Genomic DNA, 12,434 nt, shown 5'->3' with positions numbered 1-12,434 from the left:
AATTTGCCAGAAGTACATAGTTGCTCTTCTCCTAGGCTAGTGAATCAAATAAAAAAGGAACCATACTCTGGCATAAGGATTTTTATTTTTTCCTGACATGACCAAAGACCGCACTTTTGAGAAACCCAACAGCCTTTATTGGAAGAGTTCACATTTGAAAATAAGGTATGGAGAGGCGAAGTACTATGCTGACCATTCTGCAGAAGAAGAATTTTTACCAAGTTCCATCTACTCAGATTTTCCTTCTAAATAAGACTTCCATGAGTAAAAGAGTTGTTTCTTCTCCAGGATGAGCTTGCAGACTTTAATGTGTTTCTGGACTGTCATTTCCTACAATTCCTCAAACTTTTTCCCTTCTATTGATATTAAAGATCAATCTATCCTATTAAGGTATACACTCAGCATCCAAAAAAAAAAAAAAATCTATCAACATTGCTTGAGAACCCCTTTTCATGCAAAAATAATGAGCAAGAACTTAGAGATGAAACACCATTTTCTGTGAAATCTGCTCTCCACACAAAGTACAGGCTAAAAACCAAACCCAATCAACCAACCAACCAAAAACCAACAAGGACAAAAAAAAAAAAAAAAAACCACAGGGAAATTTGGGTATTCTGTGAACTTGCAATGAATCTTCATTCTCAGTCATATTTTTGAAAAAAAAAAAATAATATTGAAAACAGAAGCTGAAGATGGATTTAAGTAACTGTGAATAGTATTCCTGATCATCTTCATAATTTGTACACAAAGCTTCTTCTATCTCATCTTTAAAAACTGTGCATCATTAAAAAGCATATTCATTTCCCTGAATTCTGTTAATTTCTACTCCTCACTTAACATCCCATTTTTCTTTTGTAACACATAATTAATAGTGACAAAATTTTATTAAAGCCATAGTAAAGAATTCTGATACACAGTGACAACAGTTTAAATCACATCACTCACCCGCATGATCCATTATATTCAAATTTTCCTTGATTCAACTGCATTGCTAAATCTGTCAAAAGAGAAAAAAAAATACTTTCTTCCTGAATAATGCAGATCATGAACAATCTTTTTTGGAGAAGAAAATAAGACTGTATGTCCAAAATAATCAGTTTAAATGATAATTTAAATTTAATGCATATAAAATACACACAGACCTACAAACCAAAAGGAAGCAATATGAAAACTTCAGGCTTCTTCACAGTTATAAAAGCTTTATCAACAACGCTGAAGCACAAGCAGTGCTTAGAAAACAGTTTCTCCCTGAATTCAAACATAGTCTGTGGTTGTTAAATACCTGGGATAGGATTTTAGTCATCTAACTTTTGGCATTTACAGTACAGATTGTTCTCTTCATGCTAGTGATCCAGAATCAATTTAAATAACAGACACTTTTAACAGTGAAATTAATTTTGTTCTAAGATAGACATCTAAAGCAAACATTCTGGAATTGTGTATTTCTCTACAGTGATCATACAGAACCGCCTCTGATTAAGATGCCTGTATCCTGATGTCTTAAAGAAGGTGAGATGAATATTGCTCTTTTTCTAAGGATTTAATTGAATAAAGTACCACAAAAAGAAACCACAGATATCACAGCAGCATTGCTTAGTTTCAACTTTTAAGGCACCTGAGTTTTATTTGGTGCATTATTATGGCATTTGTCTATAAAGACGGAAGAGTAAACAGAAACCCTCTCCCAAACTTTATATGTTTTCCTGTGGGTTTCAAATTACACTGGAACACAACATCCTTGTTTAGCAATAACAAAGGTCTTCTTTTGCTCATAGACACTACTTATAAAAGGGAACAACATTTCTTCTATATGTTCTCTGTTACACAAAATACAAGATTTTCATATGCTCATATGAGGTATTATTTACCCTACTGGACAGCCTTAGCTTCTATTTCCTCAATTGTTCTTCAGCTTGCCAGCACCGCTGGAACATGGAAGACTAACAGAGGAAAGTTGTTCATTTCCAATTACAAAATTAACACTCTTACTTTGCAATACAAAGGGGCTGAGAACAATGTGCAATGGGCAGAAGCAGTACTGGGAGAAGAGTTAAGCTTGCATATGTGCTCTGATCTCCAAACCATGTTCAGTAACTGGTTTACGAGCAGTTACTCCAGTACAGCTTTCTCTTGCCTCCTCAGTTAGAAATCAGTCATGGCAGGGGTGCCAAGAACAGAGCTCGTGATCATTAGAAGTTTCTACAGTACCAAAATCACCTTTAAAGAAAAGAAAAGCAAAAAAATACAGAACATTGGTCCTATCACAGCTACAAGATGAAAATGGAAAAACTGCTCTTTTACATATATAGCCGAAGACATTCCTATATTAATTATAAAAGGAAACAAAACAAACACCCTGTTAGTTACACTCACACCTTGATTGAACAGAACAACAGAACTCCTCTCAGTATCTGCTGTGGAGAGGCATTTACAGTCCTGGGTATTGTTCTCTAAGATGTGATCTCAGACCTCATTCTTTGATGCTAAACACATGACTCTCTAACACTTCACAACAGTTGGTCTAGAAACGCACTTGGCACAGTCACTACTTTTTACCATCTTAATTTGTATACTCCCTTCATCTTTATTTTGGAGATGCACACAAAACTGTGCCAAAGCAGTGTTTTGTGAAAACAGCAATCCCCCTGCAATTAATATTTTTATTAATAAAACATTATCATTTGAGAAGTTATAGTACTCTTATTATTTTCCCATGAAAGGAGACTAAATTTTCCTTCAGAGTAGAGCTTTTTAATTGCTCCTTATCTTACGCTTCCATAATTCCCCCCCACCATATTATTTAGCCATATGTCCGTTTCCTCAAAAAATGCCAGAAGCAAATCCATGGCATCTGTTTGAGAGTTACTGTCCAAATCATTCTTTAGGATCGAGGTTCACTGGTCGTTGCTGCCTACCTGGGGTCTGATAGTTCAGTGAGACCATCTGGCAGCCAGCGTTCCAGAAAATTTGAGGCATGTAATTACTTGAATCCACTCGGCCTCCCTTTGGGTATATCCGACTCATTTGTCGTTTATTATAACTGTATAATTCATCAAGGAAAATGAAATAACATCATAGAAATGCATGGTCACATCCTGATAACTTCAGTATTTCTTACATTAATCTTACTGTTTCTTATAAAGCTACTTTCTTTGTTCCACTATAGACATGGAACACTGCAAATCTAGAAGTGTCCATTTGTTGTTTATCTGTAGCATTAATAGAGAGGAGGTCCTAGTAATAGCCAGGAGGACTTGAAAGGATACTTCACAAACTCAATGGCATGGGTCTTCAAATACCCCAGTCCAACTGATTCATTGAAAGAAGACATGTTATGATGAATATTACGTTCTAGAAAGAAGAGACAAGATATTTTAAAGCACTTTTGTAGTATCATATTCAAAATAATACACTATGCCTAACAGAAGGATATAGCAAATTTAGGTCTGCTTCCCCGTTATCTGTCACTCATTGAATCAAATTATACTGAAGAGAAATTAAGCAACAGTTCTGACTTGCTATTTTCTTTCACTTCCTGGGAAATAATCAAAACTTTAATTTTTTCATTAGGAGAAAATTGCTTTTTAGAGCCTATGTTGTGTTGCTAGATAAGACAAACAACATGATAAATGGTCTAGTAGTGCAATATAAAAGCTTCAGCTAACTGCTGACCACTGTGACAACCACTCTCACCTTACTTTACTGAAAGATGAAATAAAAAAAAAAGGTAATTTATTTGAAAGGGTCTAAAGAATATAATCAACCCCAACAGCTTCATATTCTCCCAGTAATTTAGTGACTCCATGTGGATGATCAATAGAATAGCATGCTAACTTTATATTCAGGGAGACGGATGACAGTCATTAAACTAAATCTATTTCTAAATTCATGAAATATAAATATTAAAAAAAAACTACCTAAAATAAGCAGACAAATACTTTTATTTCATTCAACCTTTTATGTTACCTTCTGCTACATCGAAACCTTGAAATTTTACAGGCTGAGCATAGTTGACCATTGTTGATAAATATGGATGTATATTTGTTGTGGCACCTACATATTTGTAAGATGCCATCCACGCTTGTTCATCTTCAACAGTTACTAAACCCTGAAAACACATTAAAAAGAATAATCACTATTTATGTATGCAAATACTGTTAGATTTTAAAATGTGACACAAAAGTATACCCAAATCTGCAGAAAGTTAAAGAAAATGCATATTTATATAAGAAAAGAGGAAATTTCATGTCACAAATTATGATTTATTTTCTTGCTGATATATGCAGCAAACATTCTCGATATTACAGGATGCATGTGAGAGGACTGATGATCAAAAAAAAGAAGATCCTAAGCAGTGGGTAATATTTCATGATGTTAGTAGGGTAATTTTGGGGATAAAAGAGAAACGTTACAATGGACTGAACAATGCTGGGAGATCATGCTCTTTGTCACATAAATTCCTAAGAACTGCAATTTAGTAAACGTTTTCTGATAAGAACTGTGGAGTAGTGCACACTGTATACTGAGAACAACTTTCTCAGCATCAAAACACAAATTGATTCAAATGCTAATTGTTACTTACAAAAGCAAACCAAAAAAAATAGGATTTGCAGCTTTCATTGGAGAGATAGATGTCACAAGACCAACAAGAGACATGGTACCAAGCTCATATCTCTGGCCACTTACAAGAATAAACATGTGAATCCATGATTTACGTGAGGATGCACTATATTTTAATAGAACTGCAAGTTTTCTGCAAGTATCTCACATCATAGAAAACCACAATATGAAGCACTTCTCATGTGGATCTACCTGCCAACTTTTGCGGATCAAACTGTCTACCTGTCAATCTTCCTTCCACTTTTTCCTTTCCCTAAATCAGTTTTAAATATATTCTTTTCACTGGGGAGAAGAAAAAAAAATCTCCGTAAATTCATGCAAGTTCTGCAAGGTTTACAGTTCACAGCATTTTTCCACAAACTTGTTTGCTTGTTCTCCTACCAGTGAACCAATTACCAAAAAATCTAGTAGGCTGACTGTGAACTTCAGCACCAAAGTACTAAGTATCTTCAAAATTTCTTAAAGCACAGCTTTTTATTTTCAGAATGCAATCTGTGCTTGTCAGGAAGTTCTCCTCCATTATTGTATCAGCAAATAGTGCATAACAGTGAATAACTGCAAAGTCCTTTCTTAAGCAGTAAGCGTCATAATACTTCACAGCATTAAAGCATGGAAGAAGGCAGTCCACAGGACCTAAACTACTGCAACTTGTTTATTCGGGAAATGGAAGATAAAAGTAAATGTGAATCTACTTGTCAGTATTATGGGCATTTACCTGCACCTGCTATATAGTTCTGACATGTTTCAAAAAACAAATTCCAAGAAAAAATATACGCCCTGATATGCTAAGATTAGTCACAAGGACTGTGTGGAATAGACAAGTTACCAGAATGAGTCCAGGTACACATGGTTTTATTCACAGTTTAGACTGAATTAAACTTCCAGAGGCCCATGAAATCAAACTGATGCTTATTTCAGTGTTGCTCACCAGGGCTCAAACCAACTGCTTTTCAGGAATCCAAATGTTGAGGGTTCACAGATTTGTTTCCCGAATATGCCAAATGATGCATGCTTTTATTAGTAGAATATAGGCTTTTTTGTTAGCAAATCAATATTTTGTAATATAGTTTAGATCAAATTAAGGCCAAATTCCTTCAAAGGAAACTAGTGCATTTCAGGTTCATCATTGTTGGAAGGCCAATATTCAGGAAGAACTGACCGCTCAGCTTCTAAAAACCAGGCTTCTTCAATGTGCCTTCTGCTGACTGCTCAGAACTGCTAATCATAGTTTACTATTTTGATCCAAAAACATGTAAGTACTGAATCACAGTGAAAAGGAATTCAAAACTTTATGCATTAGTGCTGAACAATAGCACCCTGCAGGGTACAGCTGTATGACTAAATTACTGACACACCATCTCTATGACCATTTTCTAAGACAATCTACTGGCCACTAATTTTATCTTGGTTACCTGCAGACTTGCAATTTTTAACAATAAACAGGCTATGCTTTTTGTAGTGTTCACAGCTAATAATTTTGAACTTTAAAACTATGAACTAGGGAAGTGAACTAGGGATGGGATGTTTCTTAAAGACTACAGAGACAACATAATGGTTACGACAGGACATGACACTTTTAGGGGAGAGATAGAACAAAGGGAGAGTTGATCTTTCCAGGTTATTTGTACCTCCCCACCATCAAGAAAAGAATCAGAACCCACTTAGAAAACAAAATAGACTGAAACAAAGTGTGGTTAGAACAGGAGCAATTTTAATGACAGAAGAGAAGGATGGAGAAGAGTGGAAGGAGGTGGAAAGAGTCTTACAGAAGGGATTCTTGGGAGAAGATAAATGCTGAAGTCCCAAGGGAGAGCAAAAGGAGGAAAAAGAGAAAGGAAAACAAAGTGCAGTCAAGGTAAGGGAAAGGATTAAAAATAAAACAAAACTCAACCAAACAAAATAATGGGGAAGATGCATCTCAACACCATCCAAAGAACTGCTGTTTCCCAGTGCATGACATTTGAGACTGAGATCAGACACTTCTAATCAGGTACAAGTCATGCACTCCTGTCTGTCCCCATGTTTTCTGAGACCTAACACCAGTATACAACTAAAGAGGAGGAAAGGAGGCAGAGTCACTTTCAGAAATGTACTGTAGGAGAAGTGAAACTGCACATAAAATTGGCAAACCACTAAGAATGCATGTAATATGTATTTTATATATAAAGCAATAAAACAAACTATGTAACAGCCTACATGTCACCTTTTTATTGTTTTCTTGCTCAGAATCTTCAACAGCCTAAGGGGAAAAAATATATATGCATTACCCAAGGAAAATGCAATAGGAAACACTCACAGTAAGGAAAAAAAAATCAAAAAGTTAATGCATTTAGCAAAAAGTACACCCTTTTCCACTTTGTTGCATGGCTCATCTGTCCCATATGCAAAAATTTGAAGTTTCTTTCAAATCTGGGTACACAAGGTAGGAAAGTCAGCAGCTGGCTAGCAGTTAGAACAGGAGAGAGGATGCCTGACAGTTAAGCCCAGTTCTTATCACTAGATGTCAGGGACTGGAAATTTCAGAGAAGAATGAAAGAATGTCACACCAGGATCATCTGGATATGTAGGCTGCCCAGACTCTGAAAACTTAAGGGTTAAGAAAGCTGTAAATGTGCTTTAGATGTCCATGTTTGGAAAAGGCCTATCTCAAGATGTTATTTGCAATGGGACAAGTGAGCCTCTCTGCTGTCTGTCTTCAATTATAAACTGCCAGTACCAAGTGTCTTAGATAAATGTTGACTTGGCTCTGAATATACATTCCTAAAGAATAAGGATCAAGTCACTGATCAGCAAAGAAGCAGAGGAGTTAACAAAGGGTATATATTGATGATGAGTGACTAATTTGAAAAACAAAATAAAAGTAATAAACAGAAAAATGCTCAGGTAGTTAAGGACAAGCTGATTTAGCAAGTGAAACCAGCCCTACAACAGAGGAGTTAAACAGTTCAGTGCAAAGATCCACAAAAATACTGAAGAAGCAAAGATGGAGAACTGAAGAGAAACCAAGAAGGTGACAGGTCTGATGTCTCTGTGATACTGCTGAAGAGAGACACAGTGCCAAGGGCAACATCTACTATGAAAGATTTTCTGTACCTATACTTCTATCTGTAGTAAGATCCAAAGGTAGCCAGGTAGGTGAGAAGTGGCCAAAACACTTGAGTGACAGAGAAGCATGATCTGATAAGATACCTTAGTACTCAATTTTTGTTTTGTTTTGTTTCCCTGTAACAAGTAGCAATACTGTCTTCAGGACCAGAGCAGGCTTAGTTTTGAATTCCAGTGGTCTGTATCTAATTATTGTCAAGCAATATTCTGTTCCTGAAAACTAAATTGCACTAAATCAAGCACCAGTAGAACAAAGGGGACTCTTATGCTGTCTGCCCCCTGGCTCTCTGGTACAGCCCCACTGCAGTACCACCCCTCTGGAGAGTGATCTTCCTATTTTGCCTTTAGTGCTGCAGATGAAAGGGACAATCTACCCTAAGAGTTAACGATAAAGAATCCCTGAAACAAAGACATAGGATGCAGCCTTGCCAGAAAGCTTTATTGAGCAAGAAAGCTGATATTCACCTCATCTTAGGGCTCTAAAACTGAGATGCAAAGTAAAATATCAGAGCCAGAGGGAAGAAACTGCTTGCTGCCTTTAATTAGTATGTTTGGTCAAATCCTCCAACTTCATGTACACATTTTTTTCCTTCATACTCATTCTGTTTCCTAAATAAGTATTCTGCCCGAACAAGCAGAGGGTATTTTGATCTACAAAATTTTGTCTTCTCATGAAACATTAGGAATCTGGTGAAGATCTTGTGTTTGACTCTTCTGATTGTGCTGTGATGCTTCCACAAAACACAATGTCTTTTACACCCACCTCCATGGAAAGCTTTCAAAGAGATATAAGAAAAAAGCAATCCCACCTTTTTGACACTGATGGCAACAGCTTCTTTTTGACAGTAATCATCTACAGTAAGGTCACTTCCAAATTTGTATTCTGGATGAGCTTCTTCTTCTTGGTCAGCTGCACAAAAAAAGAAAGAAGGATCAGTGCAAAAACCACAGCAAACTGCTGTTTTAGTGTGAAACATGAAACAAATAATAGTTGAATACACATGTTTGCTTACAGCATACCTTTATATAGAAATAGAATCCACGGTATTAGATTTCCAAGGATTTAGTAGTAATAAATTACAGATAAGGCCTGAGATTCCTGTGGTTTTGACATGGTTAATAAGGGATATTATGAGCATATTTTTGAAGGAATCATTGATTAAAAAAAAAGGCAAAAAAACACCACCAACAAACAAACAAACAAACAAAAATGCACCAGCAATATAGGCTTGGGGTAATAACAAGAAATGAAGGCAGGGTTCTCTAACTAAAGATGAAAAAGGTTGCCTGCATCCAAACTCCTCATGTGCCCCTGTTATGGGGGATCCTTCCCATTTGCTTTGAGGGTGATTTTCTGTTAAGAATATGGTATTCTCAAAGAATCTAAAAACATCCCTTATTAACAAAAAATCATTAACCACATTACACAGATGGACTTAAACAATAATTTTAGAAAATACTTATTTGAGCCTCTTGAGGTCTAGCACATAATTAATAATAGCATTATTAGAAATAAGCATTCCAATGGAAATCAGCTTGCCAAACAACAGAATCTCCTCTGTGCTCTTAGGTCATTTGAAAAAAGACACTAAGAGGCCTCTCCAAAAAATCATTGTACTTCAGTCTTTTCCAGAACTGTAAGGACAGACACCGTGGATCACCAAGAATATCTATCGCATTGAACTCTACTGACTGTAACAGCAGTGGCTTTGCGCTAGGAAAAATTCAAGGAGAGGATCAAGGGATAAGCTAAAGCTGGGACATTTGCTGTCAGAGTCACAGGGTCACAGGCCAGTGGTACAGACACTTGCAGGTACTGAATGATTTATCCCTTCAGAAGGTGGACATAGGTGAGGTAAATCACAACCTAAAAATGTTTTTTTCTCTGTTGGCCATAAAGACATTCAGCATCATTGGCTCATATCTAGATGTTTAAACTGAAGGCATCTGAAGTTTGGCAAGAAAAATCCTATCTTTGATTTTATCCTCATAAATGATAATGCAATAATCCAATCTGATGTTGACACAAGCATTATAAATAGTAACAAAATCCCTTTTGGAAACAAAGATTACTGGTTCCCAGTCCCTCTACTGCCTCCCTCCCTCAACACATATATGTACAGTGAAAACTGACTTTGTTTCTGCTCCAGTATGATTTCTGAACAGTAAGTAGAAGTAAAAAATTACCACTAGTACTAACTGAGCTCACATTTCTACCACAGCCCATAACAGAGCCAAGAGCAGTTGTAGTATCTATGTGAGATGAGATGGCAAGGCTGGAAGTCTGTATAAATGGTCCTGCATTGAGCCCACACTTTCTGCTCCTGCCACAGACTGTGACTCTGTGGGTAATGCACATACTACTGATGCCAGCCTACTGTTTTACAATAGGCAGTGTTTGAGAGCCCCTCTCTATGAAATCCTCACCACTTTCTATTTCTTCTTCATTATCATCCTCCAGGATATTTACAGGAGCAGCAGTTTCTCCAGCCTCCATCATCTTTTTCAAAGCATCAAGCTGTTCTGTTCATAAGAAAAATAAAAAGTAATCATTCATGACATCAACAGTTTGTACACAATTAAATACATCAGAACAATTATAAATGATTCTCTGATCATGAGAGCTACTTTTATTTAATGGGATCTTTAAGATCGAGTTTTCAGTTAGCAATAAAATTTTACAGAGCATGAACATCATTAGACACATACTGTTCTTAGATATGAAAAGTGGTCAGTAAGAGCTGTATCCAAAGCTCACTGAAGTTACAGAAAATATTTCCATAGACTTCAAAGACCTTTGGAGTGAGCATATTAGTTCTTCAAAAGATAAGTAGACAGCTATCTCTTTGGTGGTTGATGTATGCAAATGGAGAAAAGGCACTTGAATTTTCAGTTGTGTTGCCTTGTGCGTTTCAGCAAGACAGTATGAACACAATCATGTATCACTGAAGTCAGCAGAAGGTCTGCATGCTTATCTGTTACTGGAGAAGGACCAGGGTCTATCACTTCAGCCATACTGGGAACTAAGATAGCAACATTATTATTACTGAAAGGAGATAAATATCAGAACTGGCAATAACAAGAAGAAGAGCAATTTGAAATTCCATTTCATTTTTTGCTTATCCTGGAAAAACACAGCAATGTAAACATACCAGTGTAGGCAGAATTTACTAGAGATCCTATCTGTGTTATATTTTAGCTTGAACAGCAATCTGATAAAGTCCCAGGGTTACATTTCCAGGTCTGTCTATGCCCTTGCTGAATGCAGATAGCAAGGCCTAAGCTCTATCAGTCATATGAAACACAAGGGCAAAGTATCATTTACATGTAATTCATATTCTTTAACAGAAATGTATGAGCAATTTGGAAGCCTTAGTAACAAAGTCCATGCAAATTAATCTAGACTTCTGTTTAAGACAAGATTACTTACTTTTTTCTACTTCAGGTTTCAACCTTTTATTCTTTATGAGAATCTTTCTTTTGAGGTCGTTAGGAGAAGGTAAGGCTTTACCTGGATCAAGCTGTAAAATAATTTATAGAAAAGGTTTTAATGACATCTATTTGACCTCTTTGTAACTCAGTTGGGGATTTTGACATTAGGACTGTAATGGTAAGGGGCAGTGAACAAGCAGTGCCACCTCAGGCACAACCCTTGGAGGTAGTCTGACTAAAGTTGTCTGCTCTGATTTTTCCCTATCTCACGGGAAACCTGTGCTCATCCTCATCTGCACTGGTCATACTGTCTCCCATTCTGTGCTGCCTAGCAGTAGGCACAGAAGAGACCTCCAACCATTCTTCAGAGGACTTCTTACTTTCCTTCTCTACATGTGGCTCACATGGAGTTTAAGTCAGAGTTTAGCCCTTTCTAATTTCATCTCTAAATAACTCACCTGTTACAGTCCCTTCAAGCTGTAATAATATAAGTGAGGCTGCCCACATATGCAGAGTAAAAGTGGGTTGGCACTGGTGAACGGAAAACTCTGCCCAGTCCTTAGCTAAGTAGTGAAGACTATTTTTGCCAGTAGGGCTACAGGGTCACATCTTCAGTATTTGTGAAAGCCAAATGGCAAGTCTGACATACACAGGAAGTACTACTAAAGGTTTTACACCAACTCCAGGAGGGAGAAAATATATTACTGGGAAAAAAAAAAAAAAAGTCCTCTGATTTAAGCCTCATCACATCACTGAGGCTAAGAAACAAGTTTGGATATGATAAGTAACGCACTCTCCACCTTAGGCTTGCTAAGGATATTATAGAGGGAGTCACTGCTACAATGGACTGTGGTTCCCAGTTAACTATAAATGATACAGGAGTAGAAAATATTGCCAGGACTAGTAAAAATTCTTAGAAGAAATACTCTGATATTCTGATCCTTAAATCCAACTCTGAGCTACACAGAAGCAGCATTGTGGACAATGAAACAAAAGAACAAAGCACCACAACTTGAAGCCCAATAAAAGAAGCAGAGGTGACAACTGACAACCAGGGAAAAAATAACAACAACAAAAATAAAACAGCCACAAGAATGGGTGCAAACCTCCTTCCAAGAAGGTAACGATATCCATAACTACCAGGGCTAGCATAGTCATTGGAGTTTTGGCATGTTGGATGAAGACAAAATGCAACTGTTCCTGAGAGTGCCTGGGTTGTAATTCCACTAGATGTCAGTGCCGCAGAGCTCATTCAACCCCAGGCATCCCCAGGCACA

The 12,434-nt window shown here is 36.9% G+C and overlaps 1 protein-coding gene across 6 annotated transcripts in view; it reads right to left on the bottom strand.

The window, feature by feature from the left end:
* The window catches only part of PLCB4 (phospholipase C beta 4), a 202,798-nt gene that overhangs the window by 46,849 nt on the left and 143,515 nt on the right, over window positions 1-12,434 (bottom strand). For 5 of the 6 annotated variants that reach the window (XM_032184308.1, XM_032184306.1, XM_032184311.1 and 2 more), the window contains 7 exons: window positions 11,156-11,246; window positions 10,153-10,248; window positions 8,535-8,635; window positions 3,967-4,108; window positions 3,267-3,351; window positions 2,916-3,040; window positions 946-997 (listed from right to left, as the gene is read on the bottom strand). In XM_032184308.1, the coding sequence (XP_032040199.1) occupies window positions 946-997; window positions 2,916-3,040; window positions 3,267-3,351; window positions 3,967-4,108; window positions 8,535-8,635; window positions 10,153-10,248; window positions 11,156-11,246 (692 nt within the window). Of the gene's footprint in view, window positions 1-945; window positions 998-2,915; window positions 3,041-3,266; window positions 3,352-3,966; window positions 4,109-6,823; window positions 6,860-8,534; window positions 8,636-10,152; window positions 10,249-11,155; window positions 11,247-12,434 lie in introns of all 6 variants that reach the window. The other variant, XM_032184312.1, reaches the window with a different exon arrangement.

Source organism: Aythya fuligula, chromosome 3 (genome assembly GCF_009819795.1).
Source record: "Aythya fuligula isolate bAytFul2 chromosome 3, bAytFul2.pri, whole genome shotgun sequence".
Lineage (NCBI taxonomy): Eukaryota > Metazoa > Chordata > Aves > Anseriformes > Anatidae > Aythya > Aythya fuligula.
The sequence above is the reverse complement of the archived record's forward strand: the minus strand, read 5'-3'. Positions and strand labels throughout refer to the sequence as shown.